At 43.0% G+C, this 25,449-nt stretch overlaps 1 protein-coding gene across 1 annotated transcript; it reads right to left on the minus strand.

Moving 5' to 3' along the window:
- Positions 1-12,387: 12,387 nt before the first annotated feature.
- dthd1 (death domain containing 1) lies at positions 12,388-24,166 on the minus strand. Its single transcript, XM_061250651.1, has 10 exons — positions 23,923-24,166; positions 23,057-23,597; positions 20,122-20,452; positions 19,521-19,700; positions 19,049-19,290; positions 17,800-17,952; positions 16,862-17,151; positions 14,706-14,947; positions 13,457-13,514; positions 12,388-12,698 (listed from the first exon to the last, which is right to left on the minus strand). The coding sequence occupies exons 1-10, from the start codon at positions 24,164-24,166 to the stop codon at positions 12,388-12,390; spliced, it is 2,592 nt and encodes an 863-aa protein (XP_061106635.1).
- Between the last annotated feature and the right edge of the window lie 1,283 nt (positions 24,167-25,449).

Consider the following 25,449-nt stretch of genomic DNA (forward strand, 5'->3'; position numbering starts at 1 on the left):
ACTTTTTCACATGGGTCATATGGGTGTTTGATAGCTTTTTTCATGAAATAAATGAAATAACTTAAATGTGTTGACTCAATTTCCCTTTATATTATATTAGATTCAGTGTGACAGATGTGCAATAATAGATGAAACCAAGACGGGGGCTTATACACTTATACACAGCACCATACATAATTGATGTTGTATCTTTTTCTTCTATCACAAATCTCATTAAGCTGCTTATTTTCTTGTACGACAGGGTTATTATTATCATTATTATTATTATTATTATTATTATTATTATTATTATTATTAGTATTATTATTTGAGGCCATGTGCATTTGGGAAGACCTGCCACCCTGAGAATATACTGATATATCAAACACACACACACAATCTAATTTGACCCCTGCGTTTTCCCTTCTCCAGGATGTTGTCTTCCGCAAACACGTTAATATTCACGTCATTGAATAGAGGGGAAGTGGACGCTCTCTCCCTGGGGAGGATGATAAGAGCTGTCTGTGCTGAAGAGCTTGCTGAAGGGCCTCTCTCAGCTGCTCTGGGATACTGCATCAGAGCGGATGCCTGAGCCTTTTTCCACTGCCTCCAGCGTGTTAGCACCTGCCATGCATTTTATTTTTAAACTTGGCCGACCCATGAAACTGTTTTTTTGGGAAACCCATTGTTATTGTTTGGCCTATGTCTTTCTCAGACTCCTTGGCTTTCTTTGGCCCTCATGTTGACAAATGCCAGACTCCAAATCAGACTCCAAAGGCAATCAAAAGCCTAGAATCGAGTCTCTCAATACTGGAAGCTCTCTTCTGCCTGTGCTAAGGAAGCTATTAAAGACGCCTCAGCTATATCAGTGATCATGACTCTACAATAAGAAAGAAACTGGGTAAATAAGGGATTCACGAGAGAGTAGCAAGGTGGAAACCGCTGCTAACCAAGAGAAACATCAATGCTCATCTCACAATTGAATGAACACCTGGATGATCCCCAAGCTTTCTTGGGTAATATTCTATGCATAGATGAGTTACAAGTGGAACATTTTGAACAATAATTGTGTGTGGATGCTCTGCTGGCTGTCTATGAGCTGAAACTGAAGCATCATTGGGTTACCTGCATTGCCCCAAGGGAGGATTGTCTCCTGCTTAGTAGTCAAATCTAATCAACTGTATGTCGCTCTGGATAAGAGCATCTGCCAAATGCCAATAATGTAATATAATTATGTATCAAGACAATAATCAAAAACACAAAAGCAAGTCCACATCAAATTGACTGAAAATATATATTTATTTTTTAATTTGAGCGGTTTACTTGAGTCCTGTCTTGATTTGAATAGAGATGTTGTGGCAAAATTTGAAAAGAGCAGGAAGGGGGTAAATACCTTCACAACACTGAATAAAAGTGCTGTATTTCTACATAGTGAGAACAAAATGTATAAAAAATTATCTTTAATAAAAGTCTGCACTTTAATAACCATCTGCAAATACAATTGTGGAATGGAGAGCCAAATATAAAAAAATAGGAGCTCACTGTATATCAATAAATAGACTCAGTGAGCACTTTTTTAGGTATTTATGGGCTTGTAAAGTATATTTGAATTCATCATTCTGTGGAACTGATTCCCCTTATTGGGTGACACTAGTTTGGTAGTTTCAATGCTTATCAGCCTGTATTCAGGTCCAGGCAGGTGAACGAGATCAGAGGATCTGCTGGCTCTGCAATTGTCTGCGTCTGAGTGGGACTACAAATAATAATTTTCACTGCAATAATGACTGAGACCATTACCGCGACTGCGACTCACCCATCGTGATCATGGTTGTGATCATAGCCAGGACTACAACTTTGATCATACTGTAAACTGCGCCCAATAAAAGCGCACTATGGTTGTAGTCACAAATAATTCTGGCTGTGATGGTGCTTGTTATAAAGATAGTGTTATAAGGACAATGCCTAAATAAGCACTGCTGTTAATTGCTATAATCTGGGTGTTTTGTAGACAGAACACGAAGGGAGGGGATAATGGCCTTGGACCAGGACTCCCTCTCTCTCTCTCTCTCTCTCTCTCTCTCTCTCTCTCTCTCTCTCTCTCTCTTTCTCTCTCTCTCAAATCTCAAAACTAGAGCCATCTTCAAACTACACTCCAACGTTTATTTGTGGTGAATTTAATTCAATCATTGATTTAAATCAGTCATGCTAAATGTCATTCTTCACTGTCACCGATCTTGAGACAAGTACCTTGAGATTAGCACTTGTATTACTGTAACTTCTGCTATCTATAGCTCACATGGTGTTTGCTTACCATATCAAATACAGCTTTCTTGTAGTTGTAATGAAATTTGGCTAATATACAAAAATCCCCCCCTGGTTTTTAACAAGGCGACCAATTCCAGATTTTGATTGTTTACATGGTACACTGTATTAAAACTGTATTAAAAGTCATAAAATATTTGCACATTTCTAAATCTCCTGGAATATATGCAAAGCCTTACATGGTCTATATTTTTGTATTGCTAAATGTTTAATATAACTAGAATGAACAAAAAAAAAAACAAGAAAAGTTAAAAGAGTATAAACAAAATATGTCAAAATTTAGCATTGTGTATATAGGGCATTTGAGGGAAAAAAAATTGAAAGCAGGGGAGGGGAAATTGTCCAGTCTAATAGAAGGAGGTTAACAGCAAACAGGAACCGAATGCAATTACAGTCTTTATTGAGATTAATCTAAGCTACGCCATGTATTCTGCTCGCAGTCTGTTGATTGTCCCTTGCTACAGCACTGCTGTAGGATTGGACCTGGGCTCTTTCTGTGCCAAGCCAGTCTGTTGGTTTAATAAATGTGATTTGTACAGGGAATTTGGAGCCGGAGTGCTAATGAATTCAAGCCTTGCACAGCCATGATGCATCATTAAAGGCAGAGCCACAAACCTCACTTCCATTTTTCATCCTTACCCGGTTTATTTTCTCAGACGCGGCCGACGGCATGGTCTCCTGAATATCTTAGGACCGTTTCCAAGGCATCAGCTGCTCCCGTAAGACGGTGCGGAAAACGGATCGTGAATTTCAAAAGGCGGTCTCAAGGCTACGACAAGCGTGAGGGAAAACAAAATCGACATGCTATTTTTTTATTTGTGCGTTAAGTCGTTTGCACAAAGATCCTCTTTATGCATAGTTAGAATAAGAAGCGTATTTTTTTTTTATTTAGGGAATTTTTTATTTATTTTCAATTCATTCTGAATAAGTGTGAGAAAGGTCGCCATCAGTTCAGCCGATTATGGTAGTCTATCGTGTCCTCGATCCAAGCTTTATAAACGCAGCAGCTAGATGAATCCTATTTGATCCGAAGAGCCCAATTAGAAAGGCCTATGTAATTCAATAAATCGAGTGTGGGATTTTTTTATCGTTATTATTATTTCTGGGGAAACCCCTTCCCCGGACGGTTTTCCCCTCGCTCGGCGACGGAGAGCGAGAGGCGGAGTGCTCCCCTCCCGGGCTCCGACTCTGACCTTGCCTTCTCCTCCAAGGTCGGCAGAAGCGGGGCTGTAATTAACTGGAGTAAGAACCGGAGAGTGAGAGCCGGAGAGTGAGAGCCGGAGAGGCGGAGAGGCCATTTCTGCCCATGCAGCAGCCCTGCCGGAGCCTGCCTTCCAGCCGCAGTTAATCCCTGAGTCATTTTCATTACGTACGGCTTTCCGTGTTCGGGATATGTATTATTCTAGCAAATCGGCGGAAAGTCTTTGATACTCCATTCTCTCGGAGTCCTCTTGGACAACACGAGGAAGTAAATAAGTAATGCTCAGTCGAGCGCACGGTCGACTTTGACCCGATTTCTGGACGAGGAAGAGGAAGGAGGCACCAAACTAATTCCGTTTCGAGTTTACCACCCTCAAATGTCAGGACGTGATTGATCTACGGACGACTTTGGAGTTTCAGATATCAGAAAGGATAATAATTCTGAAAGTAAGATGTAAAAATCTCAGTTGGATGTTTTATAAATCATTGCCATTTTCAGAATTGCCAACAGTCAATTCTTCCTTGAGAACTATCTTATGGTCTTCATGCTATGCTTGGGCAGCCTGTATCATAGTGGTTAAGGTACATGTGCAGCCAGGTGCATAGTCGTTGGGCCCTTGAGCAAGGCCCTTAACCCTGCATTGTAGTCTGATGAACTGTACATTGCTATGTATTGCCAAATGGCATTAATGTAAATGTAATGTTATGTAATGGAACAACATTCATATCTTGACCATGGTCATTCTAAAATCACACATAATTTTGAAGAGATCAAGGAGGTAGAATAGATGATTACCTTGGGGAAGACGTTTTCTGGGTTAATGGTACAGCTGACCGAACTTGACCAGGCCAATGTAATCGAACATGGAACCATCTCATAACCGTTTTTGGTCATGTGAAAACCATATCACGAGTGGTTATGGGGCGGCCTGTAGTGTAGTGGTTAAGGTAAATGACTAGGACACACAAGGTTGGTGGTTCTAATCCAGGTGTAGCCACAATAAGATCCGCACAGCCTTTGGGTCCATGAGCAGGATTGTCTCCTGCTTAGTCTAATCAACTGCACGTCGCTCTGGATAAGAGCGTCTGCCAAATGCCAATAATGTAATGTAAAGTAATGATGAAGAGCAGCACAGATACAGTGAATGAGCCTGGCCTCACGAGACCCCATTGTGTATCTTGACTGTGTCATTATCCCAGCCTTAAATCCCTTCATTTAGTTAATTGAGATGTTAATTAGGTACTTTTACGTCGCAGAGAAGGATAAAAAACTGATTGAAGTAAAGGCTGTGGTGGAGAAACAGATGGAAATGCTAATGTATCAGGTGTTGAGAAACAAAAAAAAGGAAGAAAAAACAAGCTCACATACATATACAGTATTCATGTCTTCTCAGCGTATTTAAATTGCATGCTGGATAATTGCATTGCCCTTTTTACTGCATAGTACGCAGCCGGTTCCATTTTTATTCTCTTTATTCACTTCTATGAGTTGCATACTGAGGTTAAGTGTATAATGCCACAACAGCCCCAAGCCTTTACTAATATCAGGATTTGACTGTACCCAATTAAAAGGAAAAATGGAATTGCTTGGTTTTTATAGAGTAGACATTAGTCTGCATTGTTCGTGTTCAAATTAAATTAAATTACATTTGCTTCTCCCTTTGTGAGGAGGACACAATTCAGTTCTTCACTGTTCTTTCATTACCTTTATGAGTCACTCACTTAACAGGGAGGTCTAAACTTACCGTGCCTCAACGAAAACACAACTGGCTTCCTGATGAATAGACAGAAACTAAAGCTGCTGGATGGCGTCTGGAAATGTCATTCAGAATTTAAATGGGGGAAAGTTAATTACAAATGATGGTGATTCAATATATTTCTGCATCATTGTCTTCCCGGTTCTTTGTGGCGTGTCTGTGTGTGTATGTGTGTGTGCCTGTGAGTGTGTGCTTGAGACAAGAAAATTACAAGCTCCTAAAAGCATGTGAGAACTGGGAGACAAGCCCCTTCAACCAATTTTCCAGGAGCCTATCACTATGTCAGGTTCGGTTCTGACAGAGATCAGAGCCTCACGACAAATCAGTTCATCCCAAGCATTTCAGAGCCTCAGCGAGAAGCCATTTCTAATTCCTGTGTGAAATTTGCTTTTGACTAAACCCCACCTGAGCCCCCCCTGTTTCCGTTCACGGAACTTAGCATGAAACCGTCTCCGCGCTCGACCTTATTAAATCCCTTTTGAATTTTTAAAACGCTTCAATCAAATCCTTCCCCAGAGAGGACACGCCACAGAAATTATATTTGCGCTGGCAGTGCCCTTACAGAACACAAGTCTATTCTGGGCTGAACGTCTGTACTGGGCACATAGGAGTTTTTTTCACAGGACATGCCAGTGGTCTGACCCTGTACAGCTAACACCAATCTGTGCTGAACACACAGGAAGTAGTTGGCAGGACTGACTCAGGCGGAATACTACAGTGTGAACAGACCGTGAACTGGGCAGTGACAGAACTAAATGGTAAATGGCCCAAAGCTCTTTTCGATTGACTCCTCTCATTCACCCATTCACACAGCAAATGCAATAGGCCGCTGCGCAAGGTGCCAATCAGCTCGTCGGGAGCAATTGGGAGTTAGGTGTCTTGCTCAAGGACACTCTGACTCTGTGTCAAACCTGCAACCATCAGACTGCCAGACTCTTATCTACTGAGCTAATGTTGCCCATAACCGGACAAAACTACCCTCCATAGAAACCTTTTTATGGAGAAGCCTTTTAGCTGAGAGGGATTCAGAATTTGCTAGGATTTGGGACCCTGGTGGTGGTTTACGGATGAACATGTATTTAGTGGGTGTTACGTGGAGTAGCTCTTGGATATAACAAGCTGTTGAGTTGGCTTTGGGTAGATACAGCAGGAGAATGTTATCAAATCCACAGGGCTTTATAATCTGCAGGCACAGTTGTGATTTAAGACAGCAGACTACAGGGAGCTGTCTCATGTTCTTCTGGGATAGAGTGGATCAGGAGAAGAGAAGAGGTTAGTAGACAGCGTGAGTGATGCTGTACCCTCATTCTCAAATAACATAACAACTACAAATGGCCGGTCCCTTATTTACGGTGAACCGTGGATAATAGCTGTGATTTAGAGGTTTTCTTTGCATCAGTGAGGATGAGCTATGATTCAGGGCTGATTTATGGTACATAGGTATATCATCTTTTACAGGTGTTCTCTGTTGATTTGGAGTTATTTACAGTGGCAGTCACATAAGTTTGGGAGGATATTTTCTGATGTAGATATTATTCCGAAAATGGTGGTATTTTTTATATGGCTAGCTTTCCGATACAAAACTTTTGGCTGATTATAATGGTGTAAGGTAATGAAAACACTAGTTTCACAGCTGGAAAACCACAATGATGCTTTACAAATGATGGTTTAACATGATTTAAAATGATTATTCTGATTGCCCACCACAAAATTCTGTGAGTGCATTTAAAGTAGCACTGCTAATTACTCAGCTGGCTAGCGCTGTCATGGCTACATTATACGTCACCTACAAAAATGTACGGTACATTGTACTATGAGTCTGTCTTTCATAGCCTGATGCACATTCATGTGAAAGGGGAGCTTGTGATTGCTTTGACATAATGGACACAAGGAAACAATAGTGCAGAGAGACAATAGCACAAAGATAAAGTGTAGAAAGCTGTTCGGGTGAAAAAAAAGAAACTCACCAGGTAATGTTCATAAATACTGAATGATGTTCATTGCAGACCGTGAAATTTTGAGATTGGAGCAAATTATGCATACGGATGAATTTATCAATGTGTCTGCTTGGGTATTGTGTTGCTTTTTACAAGGATAAAAATGAGGCCCCCAAAGGGAAACTGCAATTAATGGTAGAGTCCTGTTACCACCACTGCATGATGACAACAAGCTCCAGGGATGCCAACAAACACCATCCACACCACCATACAAGCCTAAGACCAACCAAAGAACCACAAATATCAACTCAAATAATTTTATATCAAGTGACCTAAATCTGTCTAAATCGTATTTATATGATTTGAATGCAGTTGTTCAGTTTTGTACAAGGACTCCAACACCCTATATATATTATGAAAAATTATGCATTCTCAATTATTCATACCAAATTCAATGTCTTTGTTTAGAGCAAGGTTCTACTCAGTTCTCCTCGGTTTGAACAAATTGTGTGAAATTTCTAGTTTGAGACTTTAAAATGTTTTTTTTTTCCTTTCCAGGACACCCTCTACAGTGTTTCCTCATTCTGACATTGTCCTCTTAATATTACTGCTTTGCAGTAATCTGGCAAATAAATAAACAAATACTTTTGTGTTCTGTCTATGGTCACCTGCAATTTGTTTACCTAAAAACGGCATGCGCGTAAGTTCACCCTACTTAAGTGGTTTGAGGAAACCAATTGCCTGGAACCGTTTGAGTAGGGCGGCCTTATCTGTTCGCTGGTCTGTAACTTGTAAGTTAATTATTATTTCACTCTTTAATTGAGTTATAATGACTTTCTTAAATCGAGACTCCTCGATTCATTTAGTAAAATTACATTTCGGTTTAACGGGCTGTTAAGGCTTTGGTTGGAGTGGATCCATTAGTCCAGAATCAGGACTGCCTGGTCCCTGGTGGAGTTAGACCTCAGCCATCAATCTGGGCGCTAACCGCTAACGGCTAACCTTTACCACCAGGCATAAAAACCCTGATTAGAAACGCATACTAAAACACCCAGCTCCCTGTCTGAGACTTATGGTCTCATTACCAGGGGTAACGTTACTGACAGCAAAGAGGGCATTACGCAATGGCCACCCCATTACTCTAGCGTGGCAGGCAAGTGATCTTGCTCCTTTGGCAGTGCCCTGATAGGACAGCTCCGGATTGGATGGGATCAGTGCTGCTCCACGCCGGCCCCGGCAAGAGAATGGCAGGCAAGGGGGCCGTAACCATGGCGCCCAGGAAGCCATAAGATCTATATGTCAAAGCTTCAGGCTCTCCAGCAGTGTACATTTCCACTTACAAGTGCCTCCTCGCACAGGAAGAACAGCGCATATATTTCATTAGCTTCCTATTTTCACCAAGAAAGGCTGTAAGTAAAAGGGTAATGAGCACACTAAAGTTTGCAAATTAAATCCTACCCCTACCGACACCCCCCCCTCCTCCCTGCCCCACCCCGTCTTGTCCTCCCGCCAAAAAACCCCTGAACACCCTGGCATTAATGAATTCAGCGTGGCCTTTTGAATAATGGAAAGGTTGAGAGTGTCCCACTGCTAGGAAACAATTTTTTTCACAGTTTGAATCGCTCCTGTGACATTTAGCGACAGCCGGAGCTGTGGGTATCCGGGGGCCACGTGCCGGCACTAATGACGTCCCCCGCTGGTCTCCTATCTCTGGGGGGGGGGGCCCTACCGCCAGCCTTGCACGGATTCCTTCCTGCCTGGGGCCTGTTTAAGCATTCAGGAAGCCAGCCCATTTGCTTAATACTTCATTAACCTTTGATCCCACTCAGGCTGGGTGCCCCCGCCACTAGCTCGATCCTCTCCAGCTTTGGCAGCTCATCGATATCTGGCCCATGTCACTTCCTGTGTTCCAGCTCATAGCTGGTACCTATTACAACACTTCCACAGCCGTGGTGCCAAATACCAATGCGAGAATGTGGACTGATTGCATTGACTGGCTGTTCTAATGAATTTGATTCACGTGGATCTTAGATAAATCAGCCCCAGTTACAATGGTTCCATATCCGACTTGACTTTAAGGATTGTATTTATGTACTTTTGTAATACTGTATTGCATATATCACGTTTTGTGATACTCCGTTATACTCCATTATAATCCATTATATATCCATCGACATACAGCATGTAATATTTCCCTCTGCGAGAGAGAGCTACAGTGAGAGTGAGAGAGAGGGCAGAGAGTGTCTGAGAGTGAGAGAGAGAGCGAGAGAGAGATAGAGAGAGATAGATCCCACCCCTGCCAATCATTTTTGTTCACAACAATACAGCACAAATGAAGAAACTTCTGACCATCACAGAAGATGCTACAGTGGCTTCAGAAAGTATTCAGACCCCTTCACTTGTTCACCCTTTATTGTGTTGTATATTTAAAATTGCCATTTTGCCCATCAATCTACACTGAATAACCCATAATGACAAAGTGGAAACATGTTTTGAGACAAATCTATTAAAAATAAAAAACTGAAATCTCTAATTTACATAAGTATTCAGACCCTTTACCGTGGCACACCAAATTGTGGTCAGGTCCATCCTGTTTGCTTTGTGGTCAGGTATCAGGGAACCGCATGCAGAACCCAGGATGTAATAAATGACTGCCTTTATTCAATGTGCACATAACCAGGTCAATCTCCAGCAATCTATGTACAGATCAGGCACAATCGAAACCAAGACCAGGCAGGGGTCAAAATCCAGGCAAACAGGACAATGTGGAGAAGGCAAAACGAAGTCCTGAACCAGAGTCAGAACCCGGGAGATCAGTCAGCGGGGCAGGAGAGCAGGAGGGTGAATGGCTGGACCAGGGTTTGGACGAGGTGGGTTGGACAGGCAGGAGGGCAGGAGCAGAGCTGGAAACAGGCGGGCAAGGCAGGCAGGAGAACAGAGGCAGGAAGGGATGACATGGGACTGGAGGTGGTTACTTGTAACAGGTACGGGACAGGCGGGAGAAAAAGTATTGTAAAAGTAATGACACAAGCACGAAGGCAAGGCACAAGACAATATACTTGTCCATAGCTTTAGTCTCAGGAACAGAGAGGGAATACAGATGTCCCCTGGGGGGTGTGGTTCCCGGATGAAGATTAATGGCACAGTCATAAGCACGATGACGAGGAAGGGAGTAGAGTGAGAGTGGCAGGACGACTGGCGAATGTTGTGATATTCACTGAGGAATTTAGAGAGGTCGAGAGCTTCCTCCTTCTGGGGTAGCCTCACCGAGCTGGAAGCAGAACTAAGGCAGGTGAGGTTGCATTTAAGGCTCCAGCCGGTTATAATTCCTCGAGTCCAGTCAATTTGGGGATTGTGCTTAGCACGGTGATCTGAGGAAGATAGGAATGATGGGCGACTCCATAACAGAAGCATGTAGCCAATACTAAGCTGGAGTGGCTTTGGGACAAATCCCAGACTTAAACCCCATAGAACTTCTGTGGGGATACCTGAAGATAGCAGTTCACAGACCCATCCCATCCAAACTGATGGAGCTTGAGAGGTCCTGCCAGGAAGAATGGGATTAACTGCCCAAATCCAGGTGTGCAAAGCTTGTAGAGACCCAAGAAGAATCAAAGCTGTAATTGTTACCAAAGGGTCTTCTACAAAGTATTGAATCAAGGGTCTGAATACTTATATAAATGAGAGATTTCAGTTTTTGATTTTTCATAAATTTGCAAAAAAAACATCTTTTCCCTTTGTCCTTATGGGTTATTGTAGATTGATAGCCAAAAATAGCAATTTTAGCGATTTATGAAATTAAATCTATAACACAATAAAGTATGCAAAAAATTAAGGGGTCTGAATACTTTCTGAAACCACTGTAACCACCTCCTCCGCAACACACTGGTAAGCCAGAGGAGGCCCTTTAGCAATCATATTGATATTTATAGTCATATTTATTTCTCAGAGGTGCTCCATGGACCACCTCTGGAGCTCTTTTGTACCTGTGGCCCCCAGACTCTTTGGGGTCTCACACTCTAGCTGTGGTGTGGATCTTACGCTCCTATGCAGTTGATGAGGCCCTATCCCCCACAAGGACATATCTATGACATATATGACAACATTACATCATACAGCTTTATTTATTACAGGAAGTAACATTTATATTATTGTATTCTAGCCATTATGGAATCTGTACATTACTTAGATCTGTACATTGTCTGAGCATTAGCTATTGCACATAATGAACATCGATACTTGCACAAGTTTTTTATGATTTGCACTGTACCTATATATATCGGTCATTGTTTTGACGTTTCATGTTGCTATTTCTTCTATTATTGTAACATTGAATTTACAAATCACTCACATTTAACTGCACTTGTGCACTATAACTTTCTGTTTGTCTGTCTGTCTAACTATATCTATCTATCTATCTATCTATCTATCTATCTATCTATCTATCTGTCTGTCTGTCTGTCTATATATCTATATCAACATCCACCCATAAGCTTAATTTTCATGAAGTAAAAACAACAACAAACCACAAACACAACACGCTTTACACAGCAATGACACACCAGTGAAACCAACACAACTGAGCGCAGAGAAAATACGAGTGTTCCAGTGGGCTTCGGCTTGTGAGAAATATTGCCTTGTATTATGCTTCCATCTTGTGTATAGACTGGGTATTGCAACTTGTTCACTTGTTCATTCTTCATATTTTGCTTTATTCCATCTGGAATATGTCCACTATATGACAGCCAGTTTGAAAATGGCACTATATAAAAATATGATATTGATTGCGTGATAGCCTGACAGATTGTTTGACTGATTGATTGAGTATTTGATTAATTGATTAATTGACTGACTGATTTATTGAATTTATAATGAAGCTAGGAGCAGTTACTGAATATCCAAATGAAAATGGTACAATAACGGACAATATGCACAAAACTGTTTCTATAGTGTTTGTAGATTTGCTATTTGGCTGTTGTACATTATTGTACCATGGTCATATCAATATTCAGTAACGTGTTACTAGCGCTGTTATACATTCAATATGACTGACTGACTGACTGATTGTTTGTTTGTTTGTTTGTTTGTTTGTTTGACTGACTGACTGATTGTTTGTTTGCTTGTTTGTTTGACTGACTGACTGACTGCTTGTTTGATTGTTTGATTGAGTGTTTGTTTGATTGACTGACCGCTCAGCCATTCACGGGGCTGGCGCACTGTCCCAGCAGCTCCTTGGCCAGGTCCGGCCGGCCGCTCTTACGCAGGTAGCGGGAGAGCAGGCCGCTCTTGTCGGCGGAGGTGGGCAGGCTCCTCCTCCACACGGCCAGCAGGTGGAAGACCTGCTGGGCCAGGCGGTCGGGCACCTTCAGCTTGGCCAGCTGGATGGAGCTCCGCCGCACACGCAGGCGTATCACCAGCAGGGCGGCGTCTTCCTCCGTCAGCTCCTCCGACAGCCAGCGGAGCAGCTCGTCCGAGAGGGCGTCTGGAGGGAGGAGCGGGGGAGCTGGGGAGAAGGGGAGGGGGGGTGCTCATTACAAACGACCCCTCTGAGAGGTCAGAGTGAATAATGATATGCTGTAGTGTAAAATTAAACGTATTACTTATGACTTTGTGAAGTTACAAGACAAATGATGTACTATGTACAGGATGTGACTCACACATGCACCATTGTCTTCTGTGATTGTGTGTGCGTGTGTGTATGTTTATGTGTGTTTGTGTGCTCGACCTGGGTCACCTTCACTGACTGAGCACTTTAGTAGGTATTTATTAGATTGGTCTTGTGCTGCTGTAGCCTACCTGCTTAGAGGCTTGAAGCGTTGTGTGTTCAGAGATGCTCTTCTGCATTCACTGTTGTAATGTGTGGTTAATTGCATTACTGTCACCTTCCTGTCAGCTTTGACCAGTTTGGCCCTTCTTCTCTCATTAACAACACATTTCTGCCTGCAGAACAGCTGCTCACTGGATGTTTTTTGTGTTTCACACTGTGCAAGCTCTAGAGACTGTTGGGAGTGAAAATCCCAGGAGTGCCACATGATTGGCTGAATAAATATGTGTATTAACAAGCTGGTGTACAGGTATAGATGTTTGCACTTTTTGAGAGTATTTCATAGGTTCCAATGCCAATACCAGACAAGCTCATTTAACACATAGAAAAGTATTCCAATACAAAATAATTATGCATTTGACCAACGTCTGGTTTGCGCACGCATGCGTGTGTTTTTGTGAGTGTGTGTGTCTGTGCATGTGCACTTGTGTGCCTACCTGACTGTTCAGATGACATCACTTTGGCACTCACTGGGCGACTGATGGTTCTCACTTTCTACAAACAAACACATAAAAATGATATTATCTCTTGGGATCATACTGTACTCCCCTGCACTTTGATCCCTTATTACAGCACTTGTGTTTGCATTGTTAGCCACGGCAGATAAGAGCATTGGCTAAACTCTAGCAAAGTGGAGTAAACATGGGGGCTTATGCTACAGTAATGTAATGTAATGGACCAGATATGGCAATGTTTATTACAAAATGTAACTAGAGACAGAAAGGCATATTTTTATTGCATGGCAGCCTTCATTAAGGCCTGTTGTTTCACGTCAGCTCACAACTAAAAATATTTTCACGAGTGAAATTATCTGAAGAGCCACTTGTGTGTTCTTCAGTTAGCCACATGCGTTTAACATCCTGTAAGAGCGGTGAGAGCCACACGATAAACGCGTTCAAAATTAATTCTGTGAGGACCACAAGTACTGTAGGCGGCGCATGAATAAATACAAAGTCTCCTTTGGGATACAGCAATTGAACATCAAATGAATTCTGTATTATTTTAACACGGGAATGCTCTGTCCTGTGTTTGGGTATGGGGCATTGTATTTCGACTTTTTAAAATGTTTGACAATGTGAAAATACTTTATGTTGATTTTGGACATGTTTTTAATGCTCAGCTAAACACTTACGTGATCATGTAATGTTCATTCCTACACCTGCAGGCTGTACATGAGTGACATGTAGACACAATGCTTAATTACTTATGTTCATTGATATCTTCACCTGTTGTTGGATGGAGATGAAGGCCCCTTTCAAATGGCCTACCAGAAGACATTAGACTGACAAATGCAGTGCCACCTTTTAAATCACTTTTTAAATGATTTTTGTCAACTTGGCATTTAACTTTTACTATTATGTTTGATGTCTGCTCTGTTTTCAGATTGTATGATGTTCTTTCGTAAAGCCCTTTGTAACACTGTTTTTTGTGAAGCACTTTGTAACACTGTTATCATTATTATTATTATTATTATTTATTTTTTTAATTCATTATTTTATTTATTTATTATTATTATTATTATCATAAGATTGTTGATACATTGGTGTCCATTGTCTGACTGTCAGATTGTGTCTGCTTGCCTCCCATGTTACGTCATTTCAACACCTCCAGACTGAACTGCGCTCGGTCAGGGAGTGTACTGGCGTGTGTTCTGACTGGCTTATTGGTCGTATGTCAGTGCTGTACCTTTGGCAATGTTAAAGAGAGTTTGCAGACAGGGTTTTGGGGTGAGCCATCTGGGGAAGTGATGGGAGTGTCTCCAGCTGGGGTCAGTTGATCCTTGGTGACTCTGTGAAAGATGGCGGTCCCTTTATAGTGAGGGGAACTGTAATTCCCAAACTCGTCTATTTCGGTTAGGTGCAAGAACAAGCGGTTCTTTCGCTGGTTGTGGAACGTGATTGTCTCAGTCACCGACCCACTGCTGGTCCCTGCAAGGACATATCAATCGTACATATGAATCATACATAAATTATTATAACAATTATCATCACAGACAATAGTGTAGTACCCTAGCTTGGAAACCGGGTAGGACTCCTGTTTAGGGATAAATCATTATGCGTAATTTGCATGGCTCCATACAATATACAGTGCGTTGTATGAAATGTATGAAATGTAAATAGCAGTTTAGCCTCAACCTTCGGAAAAAGTATTTTTTAAAAATCAAATGAACGAAAAACTGTAAATAGGATGTTTTTACCTCTAACATATTTTTTCATCATAATTTCATTATAATGCAATTTAGGGAAGTCAAGTATGAAGTTGATTATCCAGCAAAATGTCAGGTCAATCTGCTCTTGGAAAAGTAAAAATCCTGAATCACCCAAAATCCAAAATTATATGCAAAGTAAGTGAGGTTTTTTTGAGTGTTGTCAAGCAACCGTAATGCTGTGACAACATTCCTGTAATACAGCAAGTCCTGGAGTAGAGATAATCAACGCTGACCCTCAAATCCAAATCCAGACCTGGGCTGCGAAATCGCATACTAGCATACAACTCATACTACATTTCAGCTTGATTTTCATTTAAACCTAGTATGAGTTGTATGATAAGTATATGATTTTGAAAGCAGCCATGGTTTTCTTTTCTTCCTGGTAATTAGTGCTACTGAGGCATCTTCACACCTGACCCCCAGGTAAAGGGATGTTGGAAAACCAGCAGTTATCAGCTCTCAATGACAATGTGTTGCTGATCCTTTATGGGAAAGCCTATTTGCTCAACAGGTTCTTCAGCAGAATTCTGTCTTCCTAACCTTGAAGCTGAATCATTCCAATTACACACATCCAATGAATATTCCAGAAGTGGAAATCAAAGAAAATAACGGAGCATGAGATTTCTGCCCTTGGGAACACCTTTTTCATTAATATTCACAGACAATAATATAGCACTGCACACCCCTGATGCCAAGAAGAAACTCCTGCAGATTTAGATAGGTCTGCCCAGGATGGAAGGAACACAGGAGCTGACCATCTGGCTCCTATAAAGCAGGGGTGTCAAATCTTTTTTTGTTTATGAGTTTTTGGTTTGGCTCAGCACTAATATACTACCCGATTCAACAAAATAACTAATGACGGTTTTCAGTCCGTATAAATAGGTGACATGTGACCCTTCCTGAATAAGATCCAGTGCCGGGCTATGCAACTCAACTCCCGGTCCAGGGGGCCACAGTGTCTGCAGGTACTGTATTTGCTCCAACCATGCACTACTCTATCAGATTTCATCAATTATTGTACCTTCTTGTTTTAGGAAATAAGGTCATAAGTAAAATCAGGTGGTGTAGTACATGGCTGGAGCAAATACAGTACCTGCAGACGCTGCAGCCCCCAGGACCTGTAGTTGAGTAGTCTATACATTACATTTACATTACATTAATGGCATTTGGCAGACGCTCTTATCCAGAGCGACGTACAGTTGATTAGACTAAGCAGGAGACAATCCTCCCCTGGAGCAATTAGGGGCGGCCTGTAGCGTAGTGGTTAAGGTAAAATGACTGGGACACACAAGGCCGGTGGTTCTAATCCCGGTGTAGCCACAATAAGATCCGCACAGCCATTGGGCCCTTGAGCAAGGCCCTTAACCCTGCATTGCTCCAGGGGAAGATTGTCTCCTGTTTAGTCAACTGTACGTCGCTCTGGATAAGAGCGTCTGCCAAAATGCCAATAATGTAAAAGGGTTAAGGGCCCAACAGCTGTGTGGATCTTATTGTGGCTACAGCGGGTATCGAACCACCGACCTTGCAGGCCCCAGTCATGCACCTTGACCACTACGCTACAGGCCACCCTATATCGGAACCCTATAGGAACTGTGATGTGCTTTAGGGCCCACAGTGAGGTGCATAAACATACCTGAGGTTGTGATGTTTCCCCTGAAGGACAGCAGGAGCTGTTCGCCCTCTCGCATGGCGATATCGCCCGAGGGGTCCGGGGGTCCGCAGTACCCCTCCTTGCGAAGCTTGGCCAGTTCCCAGCTCAGATCCTTACTGGTCACCAGGGCTACCACTACGCTCTGGGGTTGGTCTGTCCGATGGTACAGCACGATTGTGACCCGGGAGCTGTGGACCAAGGCCTCCACCTCCTCCACCAGAGAGACCAAATGCACAGGTCTCACGGAGGAAGCCAGACGCAGAACGAGTAACCTGGAATAGATAAGAGAGCCATCAGATTCACAGCCCCTGGGGCTGCTCTGAGGTTATCGCTGGATATCTAAGGCGTGGGGTGGGGGTAGATGGGAAGGATATGAACAAATAAAAGAAGGAGCCCACATGTGTCACATGTGGATTTATATTGATAGGGAACCAAAATTAGAGAAAAAAGATGTTACGGAGTCCTTGCCAACTTCTCTGCCTGTACAGTAGCTCTCGATAGAACAGTGGTCTCCAACCCTGGTCCCGGAGAGCTACAGGATCTGCTGGTTTTTGTTGTTACTCTGAACTCAACTAGAGCAATTGACACAGTTAATTCACCTCACCTTGTTACCCAGGTCTCAACATGGTGCTGGTTTTAAGGTGAAAACAAAAACCAGCAGAACCAGTAGCTCTCCAGGACTGGGGTTGGAGACTGCTGCTATAGAGGGAGGACACACTGCACATCTTTATCATGTTCAGGTAGATTATTGTCCGGATGCACTCTAGTTCTAATTCTTCTTCTTCTTCTTCTTCTTCTTCTTCTTCTTCTTCTTCTTATTATTATTATTATTATTATAGAGCTACTCTATGGAACATTCATGCAGATAAATAAAAAACTTTTGCTGAATGATTTTTGTTGTGTGTATTGCATTCACATACCTCTGGATGTTCTCTGTCAGTTCGAAGGACACAAGTCCATTCTGCATGTTCCGGACTGTAATGTCCTCCAAGACCATCCATTGCTCCTCCTTATACCCCAGCAAAGCCAGCTGCTCATTCCTTGTCTCTCTGGAGCTCTTTACTGCAGCACTGCTAGCCCTGAATGATAAGAAATACCCGGAACAAGCTATTATTTCAACATTTCAAACAACAAAATCTGACTCAGAAACGTACACTGAAGACTAAGATATATTATGGGCTATATTGAATGAGATTCATTTATTTAGCTCATACCACAATGTTTCTTCTCTGGGTATGTCCTTGCTTCCTTTCTAGTAAATGGTTTTTATTTGTTGTTTCTCTTGAACTTTTCTTTGGTTTCCATGGATCTGGATTTAGTAAAAATGACTCACGGCTCAGTAAAAGTGTTAGCTTCAGTTTTTTTTTGTTTTTGTTTACTTTTTATGTTTTTTCCCCATTTTTCTCCCAATTTGGTGGCCAATTGTATGGTATTGTATTGTGTTTATTATCTCATTCCCATATACTCCAGAGGAAACACCACGACAACCCGGCCCCCCGGCAGCTTTGTGGTGGCCTAATTGGTGTGGTGGCCTAATTTTTTTGGCTGCTCCCTCATGTGCCGACCACACTCAGATCTGGCAGTACCAAACCAAACTCCAATGCTTTAAGCACTGTGGCACCACAGCATCTTCTTCAGGCCAATGCAAAAAAATTGTATCCTCCTTTCCTCCACTCATCTCCTTCTCCTATATGGAAGTATGGGTGGAGGAGTGGATAAAAGGAAGATGCATTTTTCATGTATTGGAGCTGACCCAAAATCCGACATTCTTTGGAACCTGCTTTAACAGGTTCAGTCCCCTTTTGATTGCCTCATATGGTGGATGGGTCTGGCTGTAGTGTGTTGAGTCCCCTATTGATGACCTCACACTGTGGTAAGGCTGGCATTAGCATGGCGAGTCCCCTATTGATTACCTCACGCGGTGGCAGGTCTAGCTTTAGTGTGGTAAGTCCCCTATTTATGACCTCACGCAGTGGCAGGCCTAGCTTTAGCGTGCTAAGTCCCCTATTGATTACCTCACACATTGGCAGGCCTGGCTTTTGTGTGGTGAGTCCCCTATTGATTACCTCATATGGTGGCAGGCCTGGCATAAACGTGGCGAGTCCCCATATTGATTACCTCATGCTGTGGCATGCCTGACTTTAGTGTGGTGAGTCCTCTATTGATTACCTCACACGAAGGGCGGGCCTGGCCGCCATGATGGCGGTAGTTGGCCGATTGTGGTCGGGCTCCTCCCCTGCCTTCTTGCGGTCAGGGTTTGGGGGGCAGGGCAGGGTGAGGGTAAGGGGTCTGCGAAAGTGTACGGTGGAGGGGTGAGTCAGGTACACCAGCGTACTCGTAGACAGTACCCCCTGGTATACATCACTCCTCCATTTCAGCATCGAGAGGAAGGAGGTGTCCACTGGCTGGATCTATCACAAATAATAATAATAATCATAATAATAGTCATCATCATCATCATCATCATCATCATTTTATTATAGAAATTAGCAAGTTTGAACGCTTAATTTTGAAAGAAAAATAATGGAGGGAAAAATACCCCTCAACTGCAAAAAGAAGAACACATTTTTATTGACTTCCTCGGTGACAGCAGGGAATGTGTTACTTCATGTCTTTTTTATGAAACACTGCAGAATCATACCATGGCTTGCACAATTACTGGGGCAGAGAATGTCCCTGGTAAGTAATCAAAGCAAATCCTTGAATCCATGCTAAGCTTCAGAGAGAGTCCTTTTCTGGGGACGGTGAAGCTTTCTCTCCGTAAGCATGACACTACTGCAAACAGACCCAGCTTGTAGACTTTAACTTCTGCAAAAGAGCCCTGCAACAGCCCAGAATAGGAAATATAAATCTCACCAGCTTCGCACCAACACATTCAAACGTATGTTCAGTAACACAGGCTAACAGTTTGCGGCAAGTACAAAATGGCTGCCTGGGGAAAGACACCAAAAGAACAAAACATATGAAAGGAGAGTGAACTGTCCTCTCTCTTTTTAAAATAAATAAATACATAAACAAACAAATAAATAAATAAATAAAATATTGCACCAAACTAATGATTGGTTCAAATGAAATCCCAAGACAGATCAGCTTTCAATATACATCCCTGAATAAAATTATTAATTTGACATTATGTTATGATGCAGTATAGTGTGGCTGTGGGTGTACCTGCTACTTATACTCCACCATTGAATGTATACATTTTCTTCAGAAACGCTTTTTTCCCCTTTGCCGGTACAAACCCTCTTTCCTCCATACACGCCCTCCGTAGAGACGGGGCTGATGTAGCAGGTCTGTCCCTCCCCGTCGATGACCTTCACGACGATGTCTCGGTAGCTCCCCCTGTGCCGGCTGGTGAAGGGGATGGCGACGGACACGGGGCAGGGAGTCCTCACCGGGTCTGGGGTCCGAATGGCGAGCACGCTGCTGACCAGCTCCTCGGCCCCAGACACCACGCGGGAGCTGGCGGAGTCGGCCACCTCGCAGGTCATGACCCGGGCCATGGCCCCTGGGGCTGCCACGTAGCAAGAGTTTGGGATTTCACCCTCCCCGTCCGCTGACAGTCCTGGCAGGCTGAACGAGAACAGGTTAAAGACGCGCTGACATCCAATGAACTTTTTCGGCAATTTAGTCAGTTCTTCGTACAGTGATTATATGAACACGTCTTACGTTTTTTTTGTGTACAGTTAGTTAGTGTTAGTGTTAGTTAGTGATACTTGCGTATTTTCGTGCCGGCATTTTTTTCCATCCACTTGATGAAAATTTGTTTTTACATTGTCGTGTACCAGTGGGCGTGTATGTTGAGCAAATGTCTGTAAATTTTCCGTTCCCCTCCAATCAATATGCTTTTCACACAGCGCCGCCCCTCCTCATTCGGCGGCCCCCTCCTCATGTGACGTCAGTCAATTTGATTCCCCGCCCTTCACGTTCCATTTCAGCTTGTCATTAAGAAGGATCCATAATCCTCATGCTGTTTTAGAAATTGGGGGGGGGGGGGTTTCGGGGTTTACCAATCAAAAAGGCACCCAGTACACAGAGTTTTGCGAGTAGTTCTTCAGGGGAGCCCTGGTTGATAGGCAGCAAGGGCTTATCTGTTAATGCCACGACATAACTGTGAATCTTAAACAGGAGGAGAAAGTCAGGATGTTAGACAGGAAGTGACCTCAGCAGAGGGTCTGTAGACACAGAGGAAACGGATGCTATCTGACACTGACTGAGTGTGATATCAGCCAGCACACTGTCTCTGAAACAGTCCGAGAAACAGTGCAGATAAGCACGCTAGATAGGATTTGGCCATAAGCCACGGACAGACCTGTTGCACTTGGTGAACCATACATCTCTCCAGATCACCAAGATTAGAATTCATCAATATATTTAACATATTTCAGGATGCAATGCCTGGATAATTTTAAGACATCATATCTTTGAAACTATAGACACAAGCACAGTTTTATATATGATATTTTATAATTACATTTAGTTTTATTTATTTTTTCTTTAGGGAAGTGGGTTACTGGGACAGCCACTCATTGCGAATCACAAGGTTGAATCTGCTTTAGTAAAGATAAAAAACGGAAATTACAAACCTATACTAATCTGCTAAGCAGGTGGTGGTGATATAAACAACACCTTTAATAACAATGATTCTCACAATCACACCTTTCTTATTAATAGTCCACCTAAAGACATCTGAGTCTGTGTTCAGGTGTTAAATTGAGCCAAAACTTCTCTGTTTTTGCCAGCTTTCATGAGAACAGAAAATTATCATTTTTTCCCAATATCATTTCATTGCAAAATAATGTCTGAGAGGCCTCATATTGGGTTGCATGATGAATCACTTTCCGACAAACGTTGCAAAAATATTCAATTTGCTCTATGTAGAGGATCATGAATCTTAGCAATCAACTCTGCCCTCCCACACTTCCATAGTCACCATGTTCTAAGTATTTTGTGCTTTTGGACAGACTATACAAAAGGAAGTTCTTTGACTTGGGTAAGAGGGTTGCCAGCTGGTGTGTGGCTAATTTTGGCATATCCAGCTGCAACAAAGCACAAAGCTTAACTTTAGCATAGCTTGTCATAAACAACCAAATATGGTTTAACCATGGAGTTCATCAACATTATGAACAAAGCCATCACATTTTCTCTATGCAAAAGCCACGGTCTCTACACTACATGCAACCATGTATGAGAAAGATATGCCCCACCCCCAAGCTGCTGGTGGCTATCCAATTGAACCCAGGCTTTGACTTTATGTACACAAATCAATCAAATGTACAAATCACACCTGGCGCTTTTCCTCCAAGGTAATGACCAAGCATTTGTTCCTATGAGCCAAACTAGCTGCACGCCCTGAAGTGAGATAAGTCTGCCCAACCTGTTAGTACACGCTTTGCTAATGCGCCAGTATTCCTTAGATTCTTCCCAAAAAGTTTGATGTTGTGTGGGTGTGGTTCAAACTTGAGGCCGCGATTAAAGCCAACTCCAACAGCGCAACACTGGATTGAACTTCATCAAAGTAGGCCGCAGGTTTTTTTTATTGGTAACCAATCTCACCAAGCAGCTGTAACTTCCCTTCCAAGAAGCCCCAGAGATTGATTAGGGCCTTCGATGGTACGCATGAATGTGTCCTTTGAGTCAAACCGGACCAGTCAGCCCGCGGACCGTAATACAAACTGCGGCCGGTGTGGAGGGCAGTATAACTATTCCCACTGAGATTTTGGAGAAATGTATAATTCATTCTTCCAGAGTCATACCCTCCATCTGCCCCCTTGATCCTCTGCTCTACCATCCTAGCGGGAGATAAAATATTAATGGCATATGTATATGACCACGTTTCTCTGGCCCCGATCCTGGGGCACACCTTATACAGCGATTCCAATTCCCGCAGTACTCTCAACAGAGTATGTTAGAACTGATGAAGTTGTTCTTCCAACATATTTTAGACTAACCTTATCTATCACTTCACTTACCGCATCTACCCTTATCTACCACAAAGGAATTAATTATGGTCTTCACTGAAATGAAAACCAGCAAATACAGTAGATGCACACACACACACACATACGTACACACACACAAACACACATACACAGATACACCCACACACATGCACAGGCACCCACACACAAACACACCAACATGCACACACACACACTCCAGCACTGTAGTACTCACGCGCATGTTACCCAGTCTTCCCTCCTCTCCTGTTGTTCTTCTCCTCCGGCACCTCCCCCATCCCCCTCCTCCATCCCTTGATCCACTGCTCCACCACCTGGGATTCCCTCCTCCCTGCTGCGGGCATCAGCCACAACCACATCACCTCCATCCACAACACCTCCATTACCCGCTTCAGAGGGCTGGGCTGATATCTCCACCTTCACAAGCATCTGCTCGGCATCATCAACATCAGAATTGACAGCAGGGGGGTCTGGTGTGTTATGGGAGTTGGAGTCACTGTCAACATTGTGGGGGCCCGCTGTATTCCCCTGCTCATTTTGTGGGGACGCGGGCTCCGGTCCTTCAGAGTGTGAGGACCGCTTAAGCTCCATGCCACATGAGACCTGGTTATCTCCATCACGATCTGAGGCCTGGTAAACTGCAGTGTCTAACTTATTTTGCATGCTCTGTAAGTAACTCTCAATGCTTCTCAGATCCTCCAACAAGCTGCGCACGGCATCCGCAATGCTGAAGGCCTTCCAGGTGGTTGGGGCTTTGTCTGAAATGAGAAAGTTAAAAAAAGAAAAGCCTCTCACCTTTAAGTGATCCTCAATTTGCAGTAAATTAATTTAGACACAAATCTAATTAGAATGTAAAAGGGTCCATCTTTCCCTAGAGGGGAAGAGTAATTTGTCAGCCTAAAATTCTCACGAAGGCGCTAAGTTCAGTTTGAGTGCACACCGTTTTGTACTTGGAATCACAAATTCTCAATAGAGACGCATTGAAGTACAAAAATTATACTCCTACTGGCAATTCAAAGGACAAATGTCAGTGCCACATTGTGACTGGCTTTAATTTAATTTCGCTGGGCTAGGCTAACCCACCTGTTTGGTGTTCCTGAGAAGTTCCTGATGACAATGTTTCTAAGAAAGCCTGTAGGGTCTCCCCCCAAATTGCGACTTCTTCCAGGTGGAATGTGCTCAGGTCTCTGGAGATGCCAATCATCTGCTGTATGAGGTGTTGCTCCCCATATTTTGTCTCCCCGCCGAGGAGACTTTTAAGCTGCTGCTTCTTCTCCACAATCAATTCCAGTCTGTCTGGCACCGGCTGGTGTGGGTCCTCCTCCATTGTCATTTTATTAACACAGAGTTTAACTGAAATAAAGTAAATGACTGCAAAAAAACAAACAGAGACAGAAAGGACACTAATCCAAACCTCTAAAGCCAAGCGGCCGAAGACATTTTACACGGTTTCTCCCCGTCGCTTTACTGAGAAAACACTGACTGCCGTAGCCAAGAGGCTCTTTAACGCCGGCTTCTCAATGCCAGCCTGTATTTACCTCCATCTTGTTATAAAATGTTACTACGGAGACAGGTGGGTGTGGCCCGAGACAAAAGCCCTTTCGCCGAGGGGGAGACTGAAAGGAAGACGGATGTGGTTCTGACTGAAAAGGCCCGTTCGGTGACGTCCCGGCGAGAGACACGTTGGCTTTTTATGAGTCCGTTAGTTACGTTTGTGACGCTTGTTGAGGGTGCTTGTTTCTAAAGAGAACAGGCTAAGAGACTAGCTAACAAAGAAGCTGTGGTTGATTCTTTTTATAGAATTCTTTTCAAGCTGCTTTTATGACAAATTACATTCTTCTACATTAGCCTTTTTTCCATTTATGATGTCTATTTATCAGAAGGCACTTCATGGAAGTAGGAAGTGTTTGTGTTGCTTTGTTTGTGTTTGTTTTATGTCTTCTGGTGAGGTGAGTATGTCGATGCAAAATGGCAGCAGCCACCATCTGTGGCGGACCAGGGTTCACCCACTCACAGTATGTATGAAAATACAATACAAATGTGATTCATCATTATCATTTCACATGCGGAAATCATTTTACTGTTTATTGCTCATTTGAATTTTGTAAATAAATAAAAACTCCTGCTGTACAAATGACTGCACTTGGATATGGCCGTATTTGTGTGTGAATCTTCAGGTGGCCTTCCTGTAATCTGTCAGTAAATGCAGCCCAACCGGTCACCTCTGTGTTGATCTCTGAATTCCTCCAGCAGGACAACTGCTTGGCTTCTGAAGGCTACTGGCTGTTTGCATAGGCAGGAAAAGCACGGATAGGGCAAGGGTTATAGCGCTACTGATTGAGCTTCAGGAGGTTTCCTTTAGGTCAACACCGCAGACTGATCACCTGTGGCTAGGGAACACTGAAGGCATGGCCTTTACCTGTGAGGAAACTTTCAATTCAAGATACACATTACAATTTAACATTCACACTTTGTGTGTGAGGCTTATGTCTTTGTGTGTGTTGTATGTGCAGTATGACACTGGGGAAAATCCAGCGATGACCAGCTTGAAATGACCAGCTAGCTGCGGTTTCAAAACATAGCTTGAGTTGGTCAAACCACGTTGAGTAT

The sequence above is a fragment of the Conger conger genome, chromosome 8 (genome assembly GCF_963514075.1).
Source record: "Conger conger chromosome 8, fConCon1.1, whole genome shotgun sequence".
In the NCBI taxonomy this organism is placed as follows: domain Eukaryota; kingdom Metazoa; phylum Chordata; class Actinopteri; order Anguilliformes; family Congridae; genus Conger; species Conger conger.